The following is a 22,151-nucleotide window of genomic DNA, read 5'->3' as shown; positions in this document are numbered from 1 at the left end:
GGTGGCGGCAGTTGGCTCTGAGGCGCCATCTGCCTCTTAGTCGCATTCACGCCCTCCCAGTCCCTTCCTTCTTCCATTCTCCAGTGGAACTGCAGCAGTTATTTCCGCCACCTGCCTGACCTCCGGATGCTTCTGAGTGTTTCCCCTGTTCTCTGCATTGCTCTGCAGGAAAATTGGTTTCCGGCAATGCGGACCCCCGCCCTTCATGGTTATCAGGGATACTATAAGAACCGCGCTGCCTGCCAACGAGCGTCAGGTGGGGTTTGCCTCTTTGTTCACCACTCTGTCTGTAGCTCACCAGTACCCCTTCTGACGCCTTTAGAGGCAGTCGCTGCCAGGGTTGAGCTCTCGCCGGCTATTACTGTTTGCTCTGTTTACATTCCTCCGGATGGGGAGCTCCCCCGCCATGTCTTGGCTGCGCTGCTGGCTCAACTCCCGCCACCTTTGCTGCTTCTGGGCGATTTCAATGCCCACAACCCTCTCTGGAGTGGGACTGTCTCTGATGACCGCGGTCGGGCCGTGGAGCATGTGTTGGCTCAGCTCGACCTTAGCCTCTTGAACACCGGTGCTCCCACGCATTTCAGTGTGGCCCATGGCTCGTTCTCGGCCATCGATCTCTCCCTTTGCAGCCCTGGACTTGTCCCATCCCTCCACTGGAGAGTGCATCCTGACCTGTGTGGTAGTGACCATTTTCCCATCTATTTGTCACTGCCCCAGTGTCATTCTTCTGGGCGCCTGCCCCGCTGGGCTCTCCACAGGGCTGACTGGCCGGCTTTTACTTCCGCTGCAACCATTGAGTCTCCCCCATAGGGTGACATTGACGAGGTGGTCCGTGTCTTAATCACGTCCATCATTTCAGCGGCCGAGGCCGCCATCCCCCGTTCTTCTGGCCTCCCTCGGAGGAAGGCTGTACCCTGGTGGTCGCCGGAGATTGCTGAGGTTATTCGCGACCGTCGGCGGGCTCTCCAGCGTCATTGGCGGCACCCGTCTCTCGAGGCCCTCATCGCCTTTAAGAGGCTCCGTGCCTTGGCCCGTCGTCTTATTGCACGGCGTAAGCAGGAGTGCTGGGAGAGGTATGTCTCATCCTTGGGCTCCCGTGTCTCCCCCTCCCTTGTGTGGTCCCGGATCCGGCGGATTTATGGATACCAGACCCCTATGGGTGTCCCTGCGCTCTCCTTGGACGGCGCTGTCTGCACGAACGCTGCCGCCATTGCTGAACAGCTTGCCGCGCACTTTGCTAAGAGCTCTGCGACTGCATCTTATCCCCCCGCCTTTCGCTCTCTCAAGGAGCGAGCTGAGCGGACGCTTTTCTCATTCCACAAGCGTCGTTCTGAAAAATACAATGCTCCTTTCAGCGAGAGGGAATTCCTCGCTGCCCTCGCCGATTGCCCTGATACAGCACCAGGACCAGACTGCATCCATGCGCAGATGCCGAAGCATCTCTCCAGGGACTGCCAGAGACATATTTTCGCGATATTTAACCGCATTTGCAGCGAAGGCGTGTTCCTGTCGCAATGGCGAGAGGATGTTATTGTCCCCATCATGAAGCCCGGTGCGGAGCCACTGGCGGTGGACAGCTATCGTCCCATTACCCTCACCAACGTTTTGTGCAAATTGCTCGAACGTATGGTGGGGCGGCGTATGTGTTGGGTTCTTGAGTCGTGCGGTCTCCTCGCTCCATCCCAGGGTGGCTTCCGTCGGCGCCGGTCTGCTGCGGACAATTTGGTGCGGCTGGAATCTGCTATTCGTATGGCCTTTGCCCGGCGTCAGCATCTCGTTGCTGTATTTTTTGATCTGCGGAAGGCGTATGACACCACATGGAGGCATCACATCCTTGCCACGTTGCATGCGTGGAGTCTTCGTGGTCGGCTCCCGGCTTTTCTTCAAACCTTTCTATTGCGCCGCTCTTTCTGGGTGCAAGTCGGTGCCGCCTCTAGTTCATCTTATACACAAGGAAATGGGGTCCCACAGGGCTCGGTGTTGAGCTCTCCTTATTTCTAGTGACCATTAATGGTCTGGCTACAGCCGTGGGGTCGTCGGTGTCTCCATCTTTGTATGCTGACGACTTCTGCATATCCTTTAGCTCCACGACTACGGGAGTCGCCGAACGCAGGCTGCAGATAGCCGTTCGGAAGGCAGCATCATGGGCTCTGACTCATGGTTTTCAGTTCTCTGCAGCCAAGACTCGAGTTATGCACTTCTGCAGGCGTCGGACGGTCCACCCTCATCCTGAACTTTACCTCGACGGCCACCTGCTTGAAGTGGTGGACACTTGTCGCTTCTTAGGACTCGTGTTCGATGCCCGGCTCACATGGGTTCCTCATATTACTCAGCTGAAGCAAAAATGCTGGCGACACCTCAACGCCCTCCGCTGCCTCAGCCACACATCTTGGGGTGCGGATCGCTGCACGCTGTTGCGATTGTACAGAGCCCTTGTGCAGTCCAGGCTTGATTATGGGAGCCTGGCCTATGGGTCTGCATCACCCTCAGTGTTGAAGTTGTTAGATCCCGTACACCACTGTGGGGTTCGGCTTGCCACTGGCGCTTTTCGTACGAGCCCCGTGGATAGTCTCCTGGTGGATACCGGGGTTCCCCCGCTGCGGATTCGCTGCCATCGGCTGCTCGCCGACTATGCTGTCCATGTGCATTGCTCGCCGGGCCATCCCAATCGTCGCCTGCTTTTCCCTGCCATGGTCCTCCATCTGCCCGAACGGCGACTCAGGTCTGGGCTTTCCATAGCTGTCCGCGTCCAGTCCCTGCTGTTGGAACTGGGGTCATTCCCTCTTCTGCCTCCTTTCCGGGTCTGTGCACCTACGCCTCCCTGGTGTTTGCCCCAGCCGTCTGTCCGTCTGGACTTGGCACAGGGTCCCAAGGACTCGGTTCCGCCTGTGGCCCTCCGTCGCCGTTTTCTTGAGCTCCTCGCCTCATTTTCGGACTGTGAGACTGTCTACACTGATGGTTCCCTGGTTGATGGTCGCACTGCCTACGCTTTTGCTCACGGTGCCCATGTTGAGCAGCGCTCCTTGCCGGCTGGCTGCAGTATTTTTACTGCAGAGGTGGTGGCCATATTGCGCGCTCTTGAGCATATGCGTTTCTGCTCAGGTACGTCCATCGTCATCTGTAGTGACTCCCTGAGCAGCCTCCAGGCCATATCGACTGCTGCTATCCCTCCTCTGGTGTCCTCTATTCAGGAGTCTGTTTCTGCCATTGCCCGTTCTGGTCGTTCGGTGGTCTTGGTTTGGACGCCAGGTCATGTTGGCATCCCGGGGAACGAACGTGTTGACAGGCTGGCCAAAGAGGCGATCGACGCCCCAGCTTTGGAGATCGGCCTCCCGGCTCGCGATCAGCAGCTGGTGTTGTGCCGTAAGGTGCTTGGGATGTGGTCTGCTGAGTGGCGAGGCATGACAGCCCCGAATAAACTGCGGGCTGTCAAGGAGACGACTGATGTGTGGCGCTCCTCCCTGCGGGCTTCTCGCAGGGACTCTGTCATCCTGTGTCGGCTCCGCATCGGGCATACCTACCTGACGCATGGCCATCTTTTGCGTCAGGAAGATCCCCCCCAGTGTCGGTGTGGGTCCCGGCTGACGGTCGCCCACATCTTCTTAGAGTGTCCCCGACTGCGCACCCTCCAGCAGTCTTTTAATCTCCCGGGCATTTTGCCTTTGGTTTTATGTGACAATGCCTCCATGGCTGACGACGTTTTAAATTTTATGCGTGGCAGTCCTTTTTATGGTTCCATTTAGAGAGGTCCTGCACCTTTCCCTTTCTGTGTCTCTTGTCCTCGTGTCTCTCATATTTGGTTGCAGATTTTAGTGTGTAGTCGGTTGGTTGACTCTTTCCCTTTTTTTTGTTCTTGTGGTCAGTCAACCAGTTTTCGGCCGTCTTCTTTTCTTCTGTTTCTTTCTGTCTGGTGTTCGTCTGTACTCTTCTTGCCTGTAGTGTTCGTTGTTGCTTCTGTGTTCTTTTCGTGCCTGGGGGGGGAGTCTCCTTCCCCTTGGGGTTTTACCTGCTCCGCGGATTTATGTCTCTCCTGTTTTTTGGAATGGGGGACTGATGACCTTCGCTGTTTAGTCCCTCTTAACCATCCCAACAACCACCACCATTACCAGCAAACGTCATAATTATTCACTGTCACTGGCAGATTGCTTCTGAATTTTTCCTTACAAGCAAAGTGTGCAGCAGCAGTTCCTGTTTCCAATTCTTCTGCTGTGGCTTGTGCTTTTCCAAGTAATTCACTAGTTGTTCTGTCTGCTTCCTTTTGGTCATTAGTGAGAACGTCAAGGCTTCCTCACCAAGTGTTCCCTCACCACGATCATGTACATAGACTTAGATTACAGGACATTCGCCTCTAGTTCCAAAACTGCTGTGTATTTGGCTATTGTTTGTAAAGCTAAGAGGAACGCTGGCTTTGTAATGGTTGAATGCAACTGATAGGCAGATTTTTTTGTTGCATAATTTCCCTCTGTGGACAATTTTTCTAGAGCTCTCACAACCTCTGTGAAATGCTGAGAAAATGGTCTGAGGGTTTAAATTTTTCAGACCAATTTGTCTCACACATTCATGATAAATTGGGAACATACTAAAGAATGTTAATAGTGTCTTTTACAGTGACAAGTATATCTAGTTTCCGGCACTGGATGTGCATTTTTCACCACAAGGTTGAGTTTATGACTTGAACAGTGAATGTATGAAGCTCGATAATACTTCTTTCTTAAAATGGCTGGCACAACGCTCTCTCCGCCTGCCATTGTTGGACAGCCATTGAAGCCAAATCCTACACAGTCTTCTACTGGGAGATTACCCCTGATCAGGAAACTGTCAGTTGCTTTGGCGATTGATTTCTACAGAACCTACAAATTCTTTCCAGATTTTCACTTTGCTTTCATCAGATAACCCCACACCTTTTGATAACTGTTCCTTCCCAGCAATATATGCTGTTTCATCAGCCAAGAGTATGTAAAACATTGATTTTTTAGTGTCAGTGGCTATATTCTCCCTAATAACATATCACAGAAATTTATCAATTGACTTTTCATTTTCAGCAGTGTGAAAGCAGCATTGCGGTAACAATTGTCCAGATGACTCCGTGACTTGTCGTCGCCAGAATTAATTCTTAAATTCAATAAATCTAATAAAACACCTTCTTCTGCCTGTTTCCTCTAAGAGGCATATCATGTGTACTGCAAAAAACTATAGAAGAAAGAATTGATGACAATATCTGCCTGTTTCCAACGATCACTTTTGATGCACATTATACAGTTGGAAGTCTACAGGAACTTGTTGAAGAAAAGTTTTTGCTGCAGCTGATGCTGTTAAGTGGAGTTGGGTTTTAACACGTTTTCGACAGTCTTCATGCGTATTCTTGAATTTTGTGAATGATCTAATGACAAATGACCCCATAATACCTCTAACAGTGCCAGTGAGAAGGAAATAAAACACAGTGCTTGCATAGGGCATCTTTTAGCAGCTTGGAATATACTAGCCATGGCGCATATTGTTCTCAGTTACAAGTTCAATGTTATTTATCTTATTGACATAAAATTCAGTTTTGAAAAACGGGCAGTATTTATTCTGACCTAAGAAAGAAACAGCAGTGTATAAGAATGTATGAATAGATCATTACAAAGTTTATAGCAGTTTCAGTACATGTGGGAGCTTTGTTGTTATCTATTGATTAATGTTTTTACAGCGAAAATTCGAGGTCCAAGGATTTAGTAAGAGTTCCTTCTTCTTTTCCACTGGTATGCAAGTAATTAGCCCAATATAATGACCCAGATCATTTTCATTGTATTCACTTTTAATTGCAACTTCCGAATCGTCCTTGAACATACAAGCTCCTTGGATTGTTGAATGAGAATTATGTTCAGGGACTGCTACAGTTATTCTCTTGAATCTGATTGTTGCTCAGTGTCACCTTTAAAATTGTTGATTGTGGCAATTCAGTTTTATTATGATCATCATCACTTCACTGCTGCTATTTTGACTCCTTTTCTCTTCATGAGAAGTAGACCCTACAAAATAGATAAATTAATTTATTTCCTCCTGTTTAGCCATAGAATGAAAATAGAGTTAATATAAGTGGAAGACAGATACATTTATTCATAACATAATAACTTTCAAGTGCCAAGTAACAATATTATTTCTTCCACCAGTCCATGAGCCGTAAGAAATTATTATTATAGTTTGGGAACTTGTTAATTTATCCATGTCATGTAAACTACTATGATTGATTTTGATAAATCACAAAGCAAACATGATTTATTATCCAAGCAACAATAAATTTGTGTGTGGAACTAAAGGAATTTTCTATTGTAACTCTCTCAGTAAGAAAAATCTTCAGTTTTGGGAAGAGACAGAAGACTGATGGAGCCATATCAGGTGAATAAGGCAGGTGTGGCAACATTTCATACCTTAGTTCGTGTAATTTTGCCATGGCGACAGCACTTATGTGGTCGCACATTGTCTTGATGGAAGATGACTTTCTTCCTTGCCAAACCTGGCCATTTTTGCATATCTCATGTTGCAATTTCTCCAGGAGGTTAGCATAGCATTCTCCAGTAATTGTTTGTCCAGTCCTTGATTATTACTTGCAATTAATTTACATGTCTCAACAGTATTGTCATCTGACAGCAGTTGAATAAAATAATCAAAACCGGTCAAGGGCAAAATAAGTATTTAAATGGAACCAGTCAATGTTTCTTGTTCTTACCACATGCCTACAATTATTTCACAGCATTACAAAACTGATATTGCTAAAGTTTGGCATATTTACCGCTCTGCATGATAGCATTGCTGACAAGAAAGTAAACTCACATTGTTTATTGTAGGTCATAGTATGCAACAATTAATTCCTTGTGTTAATGTATTTCAATAGATTGTGCTCCAAGTTCCTGAATTTTACTAATGAACGGATCATAAGCCTATCTTAGAAAATGAAACCTTTTTAATATTAAAATATTTTTGCAGCAAGAAAGCATTTTGTATTTCAAAAAGCTGGGAGAAATGGTATTTATGGTGACGTAACAGTGCCCAGATTGCTTATTGCCAAAATTTATTTCCATAAACTTTCCTACTGACAGCCATGTGCGGATGACGTAAAAACAATGCTTGGGTCTGCAGGAACGAGTTCAGAATTTTCTGCAGGAGTGTGTGTGTGTGTGTGTGTGTGTTGAGGACAGTTGCCAGCTGCTCCCGCCCCCCTCCCCATGTTCCTCACTGGGTACGCGCCATATTGAGAGTTGCGCAGGTGTTCAATTTGTTGCAACAAAGGATGAATCTGAAAAAAGGATTAGAATACAAATGAAAGTTTTCAGGGCGTTAATAGGAAAGCATGCTTAAAATTATAAGAAAATAAGTTGTGATATTCATTCCTCTTCAAAACTTTACAGAAATTGTGGGCGAAAGATCTGTGTTTGGAATGGGAAGGGAGGAGTCAGAGATCTCAAAAACAGTGAGTGTGATTTTGGAACATTATTATTAAATTAATTGGAATATGGTTACATGGTTAAAAAATCTATGGAAAGATGTCATAATATTAACTTGAAAAAGTAAGAAGTGCTTACGGAAAATGTAAATTTACCAGTCAACCATTTTACGCTCACGTAACTACATCATTAGCACATGCCAAGAAGGTTCCTTGGTACTCTTGTAAGGTTGATTGAAGTGGCCAATTTGAGTGTGGTTCGGGAAGTTACCCATATTTGCACTATGCTTGTGTTACTGTATTTATCTGAGTATAAGAGTACCCTGACTATTAGGTGACCCCTTTTCTTTTTAAGAGGCTCAATGAGAAAATTTATTTCTTAACATTTTCTGCTAATCGAAACTTTTATTGAAATAAGGGGCTGTCTACAGAGTTAACATTACATCAATTCCAAATTGAGCCTGTGTCATTTATTGATAGTCTACAAGGAGAATTAAAATAAACAAAAAAATTGTTTACATTAGTTTTTATTTTCACTACCTATTTTGTTTACTTAGGCTGTTGTCTATGGTGTCACTACTTTTAACTGTCATCATCCTAACAGGACAGCTGTGGAACTTGTATCTCTGCTGTCACAAATATTTGGCTGTTTATTGCAATATGTTGTGCTTTCTAAGGTCGTAGTTACTGTGGAACCTGAGAACTGAAAACAATGTGTAACGGATTATGCTTCTATACTAACTACTGACATGAGAATGTTACAATGTGTTGAGGTTCCAAACATATCGTCTGCCCACTGCTCTCTCATTGGCTGTGTAGAACTGGCAGCTGACTCGCCTCCAAACATTCGCATCATACCTCACAGTGAGTGTTGATAACATTGCTGCACAAAACAAATTAGTGTGCCACTGGCATCTATCTTGACTTTTAGCATCTCCTTCTGGAATGTATGCTATATTTGTTCAATTTTAAAGTGAATATGATTCTGAGTGCAAATGGATTCAGGCAAATTGCATTTTAAACATGGTAGATGTTCATAAAAAGCCAAAATATGCAGTATACATCCCCATGGTTGACTGCACAATGAAATTTCTGCCTGCTCAGCATACCCCTCCCTGCACGGATCTTGTTCTCAGCTGAGCTGGGTCACTGTTCCCTCTTCCAACTTTCCTTGCTGTGCTTAGCAACAGTGAAACATGGACAGCAATATCTTCTAGGATGCAGATCATATGTAACAGCGGCAGCTAATACATAAATAAAAGGTCACAATCCATATTGCATCCAGTTTTTGAAATTCCACTCATCCTGCGACCTAGGATGTCTAATCGTACTATCTCCACATCAGGTCTTTCCCCTGTAATCTATTATCATGACAACAATTACATACTGTTTAATATGATTTATTTTGTTTGTTGGACATTTCATTCTGGATTAATTTTCCTTGCTGTTTTGCCTGAATATCGTCACCTTCTTCTAAAGCTGATTAAAAGCTGGTAACAATTTTCTCCGGTGTTCTAATATATGTACAGGGACTGTATTTCTCATTGCATCCTGTTTTGTTTCTTGTGTATTTATATGATATCCATACATGCATGAAAACTTTTATTGCAAACCTGTTCAAATACAGCCAAAGTTTGTAAGTTGATAGAATTTAATTTTATTTGCTCCTGTGTTTCACAGAACTGACAATTTTTAACAAGAGCCTTAGACTATTGTAGTGGCTAGTTAATAGTTTCTCGCTTATCCCTTGCACGAGGCTGTGGGACAAATGTCACGTGATTGTTCGAGCGAGGTTGATTCTGTGTCAAGCACTTCAGCATATTTGGAAATCTCAAACCTATTCAACTGCCAATATTGTTTGATATGACCTACCCCTCAGAATTCTTCAAAATAAATAAGCATGAAACCTCAGTAGCCAAAGCTTCATCTGTAAATGTAAGATGAACCCACTATCAGACAATGTAAAAACATTGACCTCCGCAATGATAGTTCAAGCTGTGGATATGAGATGACCCCATATTTTTTGAAAGATGAATTTGGTAACAAACCTTGTCCTATAAGCGGGTAAGTATGAAATTAATATTATGACACACTTCTGCAGATTGTTTCTTTCTTTTACTATGTATCCATATTACTATTAATTTAATAATAGTGTTCCGAAATGACACTCACTTTTTTTTAAGATCTCAATTTCTCGGCTCCCATTTTCAAATCTATATCTTCTGCTCACAATTTGTATAATTTTTTGAAGAAGTATGCTTTCCTATTAATGCCCTGAAAATTTTCAGTTGTATTCTAATCCTTTTTTTTTCAGGTGCATTCATTTTTGCAACAAGCTCAACAGCTGTTCTCATTGAAGAAATTACAACCTTAACCATTTCAGATTCTATTTCAACGTGGATACCACATAATGAGAGTTTACCAACATCTGCCATCTGTTTTTGATAAATATTTGGAGCCCATTACCGAAACCATGCATATGGAACAGAAAGTGTGGCAGTATCTCAAAATAAAACTACAGATATTTCTATCTTTACATCATTTCTTTCCAAGTACTTCCTTGAAGCTTAAATTTACAAGCTCACTGGAATTTATAAAACAACTGATCATCACATTCTAACTGAAAAATGTCCATCCCCGGTAGCTGAGTAAGCACGACAGAATGTCAATCCTAAGGACCCAGATTCAATTCACGGCTGGGTCGGAGATCTTCTCCACTCAGGGACTGGGTGTTGGGTTGTCCTAATCGTCGTCATTTCACCTCCATCGACACGCAAGTCGCTGAAGTGGTGTCAAATCGAAAGACTTGCACCCAGTGAATGGTCTACCCGACAGGAGGCCCGAGTCGCACAACATTTATTTAACTGAAAAATTAGGCAAAAAAAAAAGAAGGAAGGAAGGAAGAGGGGAAAATCTGTTGACGCTTTCTGTTCTGCTCACTCACTGATGATCAAAAAGTTTGCAGTACTGCAGAGACATGAAAGGATTGGGTACTAGGGATGGAGACCTCAAGTTTCGAATCATATCAGATGATGAAACATGGTGTTGTTAATATGAGCTATTTGTAAAGTGCCAAAGCTCGGAATTGGAAGGTCCAGAATATCTGACACCGAAAAAGTATGCATGTGGAAAAGGTGATCAAGACGCTGTTAACTATTTACTTTGATTAAAAAAAATTATCCACAAAGGATTCTGTCTAGAAGATCAATTGGTGAAGGTAAATCACTACTTTTTGTTTTAAATTGTTTATGAGTGGTGATTGTTCGGGTTCGACCTGAATACAGAATTAAGGAACTTGATGTTTGTTGCACGAGAATGTAGCAGCAAACAACAGTTAAATTACACGCAGTTTTGTGGCTCAAAAATGTATCGTGGTGCTTGAACACTCTACTTATTCTGATTTGTTTCTCTGCCATTTTTGGTTTTTTTCCAAATCCAAAAATGGCAATGAAAGGAAAGTGTTTCAACATGTTTTTGGGTATCCAGAAGGCTTTGACCGTGGTACTGCAGGTAATTTCAGAGGTTGAGTATCAGAATTGTTTTGAACAATTTGCCCAATGCTTCCAGTTGTGTGTTGACTTACAAGGTGATTATTCTGAATAAAAAGTCACATAGACAAAAAAATAAATGGATATTATTTTATTGAATACCATTCACCTTTCATGTGGGGTGGTCTGTATACTGTAGGCATAAGAATTGAAATATCTTTTGTGAATAATTTTGAGATTAATTTACTAACATGTTGGATATGATGGATTTGATCATGTTGTTGTTGTTGTTGTTGTTGTTGTTGTCTTCAGTCCTGAGACTGGTTTGATGCAGCTCTCCATGCTACTCTATCCTGTGCAAGCTTCTTCATCTCCCAGTACTTACTGCAACCTACATCCTTCTGAATGTGCTTAGTGTATTCATCTCTTGGTCTCCCTCTACGATTTTTACCCTCCACGCTGCCCTCCAATGCTAAATTTGTGATCCCTTGATGCCTCAGAACATGTCCTACCAACCAGTCTCTTCTTCTTGTCCAGTTGTGCCATAAACTCCTCTTCTCCCCAATTTGATCATATTGGTATGTAATTTTAAATAAGTATGTGGCAGACATTAATAATATACAAATGTGTGCCAATTATATTAAGTTTTTGTTTGGGTATCAGAGTGATGTACCATACAGAATGATAGGATAACTATTGATAGTTTAAGGTACAATAAATTTTATGTGGTCCTTGTAAGATTTGTTCTTGGATCATTACACACTATTGAACAACTTATATCAAAATAGGCAATTTTAAAATATTGCCCCAACTTGATAAATTTCCACAGATGCCCACAGGCTAAAGCTGTAGCTGTTCTGTATCCAGAATCAACATCATCAACAACAATAACAACATAAAAAAGTCTGTGTTGTACTTTGCTAAATGTCTTTGAATTTATGCTATCCTCAGAGCTTTTGTCAGTAGCTCATTATTTGAACACTTCTTTTCTTGTAAGCCTGAGTGAGATAAAGTTGCTTATAACTGTCCTGCTGGTCATTCAGTTAGTTGCAAAGAAAAATAAACATACTATAATGGCCAATAATCGTTATTTATAACAGTAATAAGTTATTATGATTGTGGAAATCAAAAAGTAATCAAGTGCTTAAGTGAAGTAGAACTGACTCTAAATACCGGATCTGACAGCAGAATCAATTTGATATAGTAATGAATTAAAAGCCCAGTGTACTGCAGGCACTGTGGGATAGGGTGTTGTGGAGATGAAGGTGAAAGTTAAACACACTTATTGCGGTGTTCGCTCCACTACAGAGTAACAGTCCGAAAACGACCAGTAGGCTAAGTCACTCTTGACCATAGCTTTTTCTCTCAGGGGTCCTGTCAACTGTGGCATACAGGTGAGCGCGTAAGTTGACTTTGTATTGTCTAATGTGACAACATGGAGTGATGGGAAGATGACAAAATCATGACTGTGAGATTAACCAATTATTCATCATCATCTTCTGTCTTCTACACCACTACATTTTTCCAAAGTTTAGTGTCATCTCCCAGTATATTTCCTGCTGTTTGAGTTATATAACATTACTGGTTTCAGCATTCATCCACTCTTTTCAAGTGACTTTCCTGTTTTTGCTATGTTGCTGTATTTCATCAGTTAAAACACATTTGTTCAGTTCGTATTGTTTGTCCACATTCCAGAATTGTTTCTGTTGAGTGCGTATTTTCCTTTCTTTTTCTATTCTTTCTTTTTAGAACTTTAAATTCTCATTCTTGATAGTTATTTGAACTTTTTATTTTATGGATTAATTTTGTCACAGTAAACTTTATTTTGCAATCTGACATAAATAAAGCTTCCACACGAGGATCAAATGTCCCAGTGCAGCTTTTTTGAGAACCCTATGTATTGTTTTGAAAGTACTGACAGCAAAAAGTTCTTGACACATTTCTTTAGAAAATCCCGGACCTATGTGCTATCAATGACCTGGGAATTTCTTTATGGTGCCATACCATCTCACAGGGAAACAAAGCAATGTAGTGCAAAATACTAATGCATGAAGCTTTGAGTCCTGTTGAGATGTGTCCAGATTTCACAATTTGTAAGACTATTGACATTAAAGATCAAGGATTTGTGTACAGTTACCAGTCTCATACACAGTTGATAACCAGGAAATGTTGTAAAAACACAAAACTGTTTTCATCCAGGAAACACTTAGAATTTCTTGGAATTCCAGGAATTTTTCATTGTTTTAGTTTCCAGTTACATTTTTGTAATTATGATTGGTAAGAACTGATACTCTAACAAAGAATTTTACTTTAGTTTGCTACTGCAGCAATAACACATAAAAGAGATAATGACACCAAAATAAAACTCTAAAAGCAAAGGGAATGCGCCATTTACAACTACAAAACACACTGCACACACAAACATGTACGACAGCAAAATGTGTCGGAGGCTGTAGGACAAAGACAATGCAATACTTCATAACAAACTGCTTTCAATGAGTGTGATGTCACAACTGTTTATGTTTATAACAGATCATGGCAGAATATTATGAATGGCAATTTGAGAAGTGTTACTTCCAAAGTAAATTTCCTTTATGCAAGATAATTATGTTACATGTGAGAATATATGATGAATTTCTTAAATCATGGCATGTTTGACTCTCATTTAGAACTTAACATTTTGAGGACCAGGTACTTAGAAAAATTTTGGGCCCAGAATACCAGCTATTTATGCCATTATTTAAAATTTTACTGGAACATTTCCATTGGATATATGTTAAAGGGTAAACAGTGACAAAAAAGACCAATATTATACCTGAAAGCTTAGCTTTTCTTGTAGCTATACTGTATGTATATTAATTTAAGCCATTAACTTTTCCTATTTGTATGTTCGTATTACTTAACAGTGGTGTTGCTACTGGTTTGACTATAGCATGTATTCCATGCTCTGAATATTTACTGTTATTGGCTGGTGAGATCTCATGACATGTGCTATGATTGGCTGACAAAAGCACATCGCTCGGAGTAATTTCAATTTCAGTTGTTCAGAAGCTACTGTGCTGTATTTGTCGAAATTCGTATTTGTAACTTCGTAATATGAAAATATGGAGTGTACATGTTGCCGCATATCAAAGATCTTTTAAAACTCACTGTTTTTTGCTGGGTTTTGCTTCCTAAACTGCTGGGAAGTTCTACACCTGAGTATAAACCCTTAACATTCAAAAGATTGATGAGTTTTACAGCTCTGAGGGAAAGTTTATTGTTGCTTAAAATGGAAAAAAAGTACTTAAACCCACGAAAAATTGTATTTCCACCTGGGAAAAAGTGTATTTTTAACCGGGAAAAATCTGGGAACTTGTTTTTCTTTGTCCACGTATACACACTGGGTAGGAAATAAGTAGGACACATTGAAGGCAAAGATAAGAACTTAATTGAAATAAAATAAACAAGAAAGAAACTATTGAAGATAAGAATTTTGCGTAGGTAAGAAAAAAAGGATGCAATATGTGTTAAGGGAAAAGGGGGAAGGGGAGGGGGGAATTTCATGAAGATAATCATAAAAAAGGACAAATTCTAAGGGAGATGGGGGATGTGGAAATAGAGAAAGGAGGAAGTAAAATAACGAGACAAGCATTGATATATACTGTAGATGCTCAAGGAGAGGTGTGAGAAAAAAATTAAAAGGGGGGAAATGTTTTAGACATTGTGAGGAGCCAATTGTCAGTGTCTGAAAATTTAAATTCTTTAAGTTTTTACTTAGATGTGGGTAATTTCTTCATTTTTAAAACTGTTCAGTTACTGCTATTATTGTAATATGATTTCTGATGTATTTATCTTTTTTTAGGTTTAAAGTTAACCTCAGAGAAGCTTCTACTATCTGCATCTCCATTACTAAAGCCATTTTTCAATAGGTAAGTTTCCTTCGTTCCAATAGATTTTTCTATATAATAATTATGGTATTGCACAATATGTAAAAGACGGGAAAGGCACCTATTGTGGGTTGACGCATGGAGCACAGAAACACAACACAACACAAAACAGCATTCACATTACCTTTCAAGGACTAGCTCTTTTTAGCACACACACATTCACATTGGCAACCACACAAATGCCCAAATGGAGGCTCCTAGGGCCACGGCAGGTCTAATTTGAATTCTGTATTATTTTTACGGTTTTGTGAATGAATTTCATGACAACAGCGTGATATGTTGCATAGGCTGGGATCTAGGTGTTGTTGGTTCATGTTTACAAGACTAATGTTTTGTATTCAGTGTTTTTCATTTGTATAATTTCAAAATATCAAGTTTGATGCGCCACATTCAAAAACTCTTAAGTGTGTCATTTTTATGCAATAGTTTGTCAAATTATCTGGAAATGACACATCACTGACTAAAACTCTTAATGGAATGTATTCGTTTGACATCACATCTGGAGTCGTAGTTCTCTGTGCAGGGAATCGACTGTTATTTGATCACACACAATTCTCAGAGTTATGAAAAAAATTCAAAAGCCGTTTTCGGCGCTCGGTAACTTCAGTTACCAAAATTAGTGAATTGCTACTCTCAGATTTACAACATTTTTATGTGGATACATGGGAAAATGTCAGTTTTGTGACATTACGTAAAAACTGCAGATTTTGTGTTACACCTTTAAAAATTGCAGATTTTGTGTTGTTCTTTGTTTTATTATTCACATGAAATTTTCCTGTCCCTACCTCTAGATATGTTCATATGATGATGATTAAAGCATTGTCTGATTTTAGATTTTTGCCATCTTTCACTGTTGCAATGTTTCTTATATATTTATAATTGTTTTGATGGAGTCCGGAAAATGATTTATGCTCATTTGGGGTGTATAAATTGCCTGTAATAAGGCTTTCAGCAACTAAACATTGTTGTCTCTTTTTTCCTCCTATACATCTACATTTATGTGATTAATCTGCATTTCACAATAAAGTGCCTGGCAGAGGATTCGGTGAACCACCTTCAAGCCGTCTCTCTACCGTTCCACTCTCAAATGGTGCGCGGGAAAAACTAGCAATTAAATTTTTCTGTGCGAGCCCTAATTTCTCTTATCATTATGATCATTTCTTCCTATGTAGGTGGGTGCCAATAGAAGGTTTTTGCAATCGGAGTAGAAAACTGGTGACTAAAATTTCATGAGACGATCCCATCGCAATGAAAAACGCCTTTGTTTTAATGATTGCCACTGCAATTCACGTTTCATGTCTGTGGCCCTATCTCCTGATACACATCTGTCTGTCACAGTGTTGGAGTGAGCAGGTTGCGTATCTCATAAAGCTCCTGACTAATTTTGCATGGGTCACCATATTCCCTGTCCTTCATCACAGAGTAATAGGCCTATTTAAACCCAACAGCTTCAATTGTTTGTTTTGTACATTCCAGTCTCTCTTAACCAATACAATTTTTGCCCTCTAGATGTTTTCTCCCATAGAGCCATAGTGAGGAATCCTCAACGATGTGAACATGTCAAAACAACAAGAATGCCCATTAAATATTGACAAAAAAGATATGTTAAAGTACCATCCACACATCCCAACTGAAATTGTCCTCAAAGATGTGGAATAAGTCAAAAAATCTTAAGCATATTTTGATTTATAAGGTAATAAATAACAAACTTGTCACAAAAATGTAAATGTTCAATACAGTGAGGTATACATATGATAATTCTTAGACTATTGAAGCCACAAATCATCAACTAGAAAAATCATTTTACATCACTTATTTATATTGACCACATTACTGCAATGAAACTGTGCTGAAGTCTGATTTTATGTGAGACATTATTTTCCATTATTAATAATATACACTCATCAGTTGATTCTACTGAAACATTCATCAGCAGAGTAGAAGATGGACACCAACAAATCCTTTAGGCTCTTCATTAGCAGAACTTTTATTTGTAATTAACTTTTTATGGCTGTTGGCAAGTTATCGAAAATGTGTCTTCCTGAATAACGGATATCTTTCTGGACTAAAGTAAGTGACTTCAAATCTTGCAAAGATTTCTAGAACTGGTACCATGAACTGAACTGTTAAGTTGAAAAGAGATATATTATTAATGACAAATGTCATATTGAGAAGCAATAGTTAGTTTCCCATGTGCCTTGAACAAGCTTTTGCAGGTCAATCTTGTGTTCACATCACAAATAAATTGCATTAAATATTTTTGCACTTGGGGAAACTTAAGTGTGGTTTTATGAGGTACCTCAAAATATTATCTTGTCTAACATCATGGAATGAAAATAAGTGAAGAAAGCATTTTTCTGACAATATCAGCATTGTAAATAAAGATTTGTCTAGGCATTTCAGCAGGTCTGTGGTATGCTTCTCCCAGCTGAATTTATTATCAAGCTGTAATCCAAGAATTAACACTATCAGCTTCGTTTATCTGCTTGTCATACTGTAGGCATATGCTGGGGTAAACCTCTTACAAGCTCTGAACTTCATGTTGTGAGTTTTTCAAATTTCAGTGGCAAGAATTGGCTAGGAACTGTTAATCAGTGTCCATTCAAATCTAATTAACAGATCTTTCTAAAACTATACTTGATTGCTATTTGCTGCAATGTTTTTATCATCTGTAAACAAAACAAACTTGGCTTATAGCACTGTTATTTATGGAGTTTCATTGACATACACCAGAAAAAGTAAGGGTCCTAAAATTGAATCTAATAAGGCACTCCATGTAAATAGTTTCCAGTTCAGTGATGCCCGAGAGCTTAATACATGACTCCTTCATATTGACACCACTTGTTTCCTGTTGGAGAGTGTGATTTGGGGCATCTTGAATCGATTCCTGTTATGTCGTAGTATTGTAATTTACTTAAAACTGTATTGTGACTTACACAGTCAAATGTGACTGATAGGTCGCAAAATATGCCGGTAGCCTGTAATTTATTATCTAATGAACTAAGAACATAATTGCTGTATGTGTAGATGGCCTGTGCAATATTGGAACCCCATAGAAATCTAAACTTTGACTTTGAAAATATGTTATTTGTTGTCAGATGAGTAAGCAGCTGATTTTATATTACCATTTCTAAAATGTTTGAGAATGCTAGCTAGGTACAGTTGGATAGAAATTTTTTTCATTGTCTCCTTTTCCATACAAAGGTTTAACTTCAGCCTATTTAAACCATTCAGGAAATGATCCACTGATTGGTTACACAAATAACTAAACTCAAGAACACAATCTAATTAACTTTGTTGATTTTGATCGTAAGATTTTGTTGTAGGCATATTTCTGCTTGATCAGCAAGGATCATATTCATATTACTGAGGTTACCTGCAATGACTGGCCTGATATAGTCCACGGCAGCAGCTGCTGAACCTGACAACTGCCAGGTTTAATTAACAGGATAATTTTGACATGCCCGTTTTGCAACACCACACACATCTATTACCAATGTATCATTTACTCTTCATGCTATCTGCTCCTCTTCATCTCTGGCTTTACCAGTCTCATCCTCACTACATCGCATATTGTCTTTATTTTGTTATTTGATGTGACTATCTTTTTTCATAAAGCATTTTGCTTTGATATCTGTGTACGTCAATGACTCTTCATGAGTAACAGTGTCAAATGCCAAGTTTGTTTTATTTACAGTTGATATGAACATTGCAGTGCGTCTTGTAATGAGCTGTAGCACCCAACATAAGAGCTGTGTCTGTCTGGCAGATAGTGTTTCCTTTTTATTGTACAAGATACATTTATTCCTTGAGTAATCTGCGACAGAGAAGTCATATGTGTTCTTTGGTCTAATCTAGATTAGTTCTGGAGGAAAACAGCTTTCAAATAAGATTAGGGCTTTACTAATAGTGTTGTATTTTTATTCATACTATGAGCGCTGTTTGCATCACTCCAGTTCATGGCTTTTGAGGAAGTTACTAAAATAATCAATGTTTGTCTTACTGTCTACACTCTTGAAATTAGATTTATTAGATTCTATATTCTGATCTGTATTAGCACAAGACAAAAAGAACTGAATGTCATAGTGTAATAGCCATCAACTAATGGTTTTTTAATATAATTTTGCTCATTAGATTTTTATACAAAAAATGTTATGGTGGTTTTTGAGCAATTAGCCACAGTAGTTGGGAAGTTTACGGTAGAAATTGAGTGATAATGTTACTAGCTCCAATAAATTCCTAATGGAAAAGTTTTGAAGAAAATCTGTTGTAATGTTAAATACATCAATAAGAGCTTCAAGGTAATTTATGAATAGATTAAAATCACGTGAAAATGCTAAATATACATTAACTTTTATGAAGGGTTTATTATGAAATTCTGCTGCCTCTGTCGCATATGCTTCTATATGCAGTTCTAGGGAAAATTTATGAATGCCTTATGTTCCTACATTTATTGCCATTCTTGATGAATGTGGCATCTTCTCGCTTCTCCACCACTACTCTTGGAAATGAGATGCTAACCTAAATCATGTATCACTTAACACAGCTGAACCAGTGTCCACTTAATGTTCAGGGACGCAGATTATGTCAACGGTGTTCAATATTTCTGATTCATCAGTGCAGATAATAATTCATTAATTTTACTTCATCGTCACCAAGTATTTTGATGCAATAAAGGTAGATGACTGCGATATTATTAGTGGAAATAAAATTTCTGTTGATTGCAGAAAATGTTGAACCAACCCCTCTTTGTGCTGATTCATTATGCCAGAATTATGTTTTTTGGATCTATAACTACTCGTTTTTTACCATTAGAAGTTATTCCCCGATGTTTGAACATATATTATCCTCGCCCATCTTCTACTTTCTGTTTATCATGTATTCCTTTCCTTTCCTCTCTGGTTGGGAGGAAGTGAGAGGAGAATAATCTCATTTCTTATCATTCCCCTTAAATTTTAGCATCCATCTGTAACACATCACAAACTCTTTAGTTCTCATCTATTGCAGTTTCCTCACAGTCCATGGTTCGCCTGCATATAATTCCCCAGAAATACTTTCTCTGAAACATTGTTATCCATTTTCGTTGGACAAGGGCTGTAGATTCCTCGACTTGCGCCATAGGGTGGTGGGGTTTTGGGTTCCGCTGGATAGGTTAGGAGTCCACTACACGCAGCAAGCGGCTACACGGGTAGCAGGGGTTGTGTGGCGTGGACTGGGCGTTTTTTTTAGGTTAGATGGCCTCGGGCAAGTACAGAAAGGGCAACAGCCTCAAAGGGTGCGGGGCAAAGTCAGGACATGCGGGGACCAAGCAGCAATCGGTATTGTAATTGTAAACTGTTGAAGCTGCATTGGTAAAGTACAGGAACTTCAAGCGCTGATAGAAAGCACCGAAGCTGAAATCGTTATAGGTACAGAAAGCTGGCTGAAGCCAGAGATAAATTCTGCCGATATTTTTACAAAGGCACAGACGGTGTTTCGAAAGGATAGATTGCATGCAACTGGTGGTGGCGTGTTTGTCGCTAATTTTAGAACATGAAACTTCCTGGCAGATTAAAACTGTGTGCCCGACCGAGACTCGAACTCGGGACCTTTGCCTTTCGCGGGCAAGTGTTCTACCATCTCAGCTACCGAAGCACGACTCATGCCCGGTACTCACAGCTTTACTTCTGCCAGTACCTCATCTCCTACCTTCCAAACTTTAAAGAGCTTCTGTAACTTTACAGAGCTTCTGTAAAGTTTGGAAGGTAGGAGACGAGATACTGGCAGAAGTAAAGCTGTGAGTACCGGGCGTGAATCGTGCTTCGGTAGCTCAGATGGTAGAGCACTTCCCCGCGAAAGGCAAAGGTCCCGAGTTCGAGTCTCGGTCGGGCACACAGTTTTAATCTGCCACGAAGTTTCATATCAGCGCACACTCCGCTGCAGAGTGAAAATCTCATTCTAGAAACATCCCCCAGGCTGTGGCTAAGCCATATCTCTGCAATATCCTTTCTTTCAGGAGTGCTAGTTCTGCAAGGTTCACAGGAGAGCTTCTGTAAAGTTTGGAAGGTAGGAGACGAGGTACTGGCAGAAGTAAAGCTGTGAGTACCGGGCGTGAGTCGTGCTTCGGTAGCTGAGATGGTAGAACACTTGCCCGCGAAAGGCAAAGGTCCCGAGTTCGAGTCTCGGTCGGGCACACAGTTTTAATCTGCCAGGAAGTTTCATATCAGCGCACACTCCGCTGCAGAGTGAAAATCTCATTCTGGATTTTAGAACATGTTTTTTGCTCGTGTATCATGTCTTTTTTGGAAACCCAGAATCTACTCTGTAGGAATCAACATGGATGCCGGAAACAGCGATCGTGTGAGACCCAACTCACTTTATTTGTTCATGAGACCCAGAAAATAATTAGATACAGGCTCCCAGGTAGATGCTATTTTCCTTGACTTCCAGAAGGCATTCGATACAGTTCCGCACTGTCGCCTGATAAACAAAGTAAGAGCCTATGGAATATCAGACCAGCTGTGTGGCTGGATTGAAGAGTTTTTAGCAAACAGAACACAGCATGTTGTTATCAATGGAGAGACGTCTACAGACGTTAAGGTAACCTCTGGCGTGCCACGGGGGGGTGTTATGGGACCATTGCTTTTCACAATATATATAAATGACCTAGTAGATAGTGTCGGAAGTTCCATGCGGCTTTTCGCGGATGATGCTCTAGTATACAGAGAAGTTGCAGCATTAGAAAATTGTAGTGAAATGCAGGAAGATCTGCAGCGGATAGGCACTTGGTGCAGGAAGTGGCAACTGACCCTTAACATAGACAAATGTAGTGTATTGCGAATACATAGAAAGAAGGATCCTTTATTGTATGATTACATGATAGCGGGACAAACACTGGTAGCAGTTACTTCTGTAAAATATCTGGGAGTATGCGTGCGGAAGGATTTGAAGTGGAATGATCATATAAAATTAATTGTTGATAAGGCGGGTACCAGGTTGAGATTCATTGGGAGAGTCCTTAGAAAATGTAGTCCATCAACAAAGGAGGTGGCTTACAAAACACTCGTTCGACCTATACTTGAGTATTGCTCATCAGTGTGGGATCCATACCAGATCGGGTTGACGGAGGAGATAGAGAAGATCCAAAGAAGAGCGGTGCGTTTCGTCACAGGGTTATTCGGTAACCGTGATAGTGTTACAGAGATGTTTAGCAAACTCAAGTGGCAGACTCTGCAAGAGAGGCGCTCTGCATCGCGGTGTAGCTTGCTCGCCAGGTTTCGAGAGGGTGGGTTTCTGGATGAGGTATCGAATATATTGCTTCCCCCTACTTAT

The 22,151-nt window shown here is 40.7% G+C and overlaps 1 protein-coding gene across 2 annotated transcripts in view; it reads left to right on the top strand.

Annotated features, from left to right (window-relative positions):
* LOC124596582 (poly(A)-specific ribonuclease PARN-like) overlaps positions 1-22,151 on the top strand; it is a 305,688-nt gene that overhangs the window by 153,431 nt on the left and 130,106 nt on the right. For both annotated transcript variants that reach the window (XM_047135773.1, XM_047135772.1), the window contains exon 9: positions 14,756-14,822. In XM_047135773.1, coding sequence (XP_046991729.1) covers positions 14,756-14,822 — 67 coding nt within the window. The remainder of the gene's footprint in view (positions 1-14,755; positions 14,823-22,151) is intronic.

This window comes from Schistocerca americana, chromosome 2 (genome assembly GCF_021461395.2).
Source record: "Schistocerca americana isolate TAMUIC-IGC-003095 chromosome 2, iqSchAmer2.1, whole genome shotgun sequence".
Taxonomy (NCBI): Eukaryota; Metazoa; Arthropoda; class Insecta; order Orthoptera; family Acrididae; genus Schistocerca; species Schistocerca americana.
This window is presented reverse-complemented; position numbering and strand designations above follow the sequence as displayed.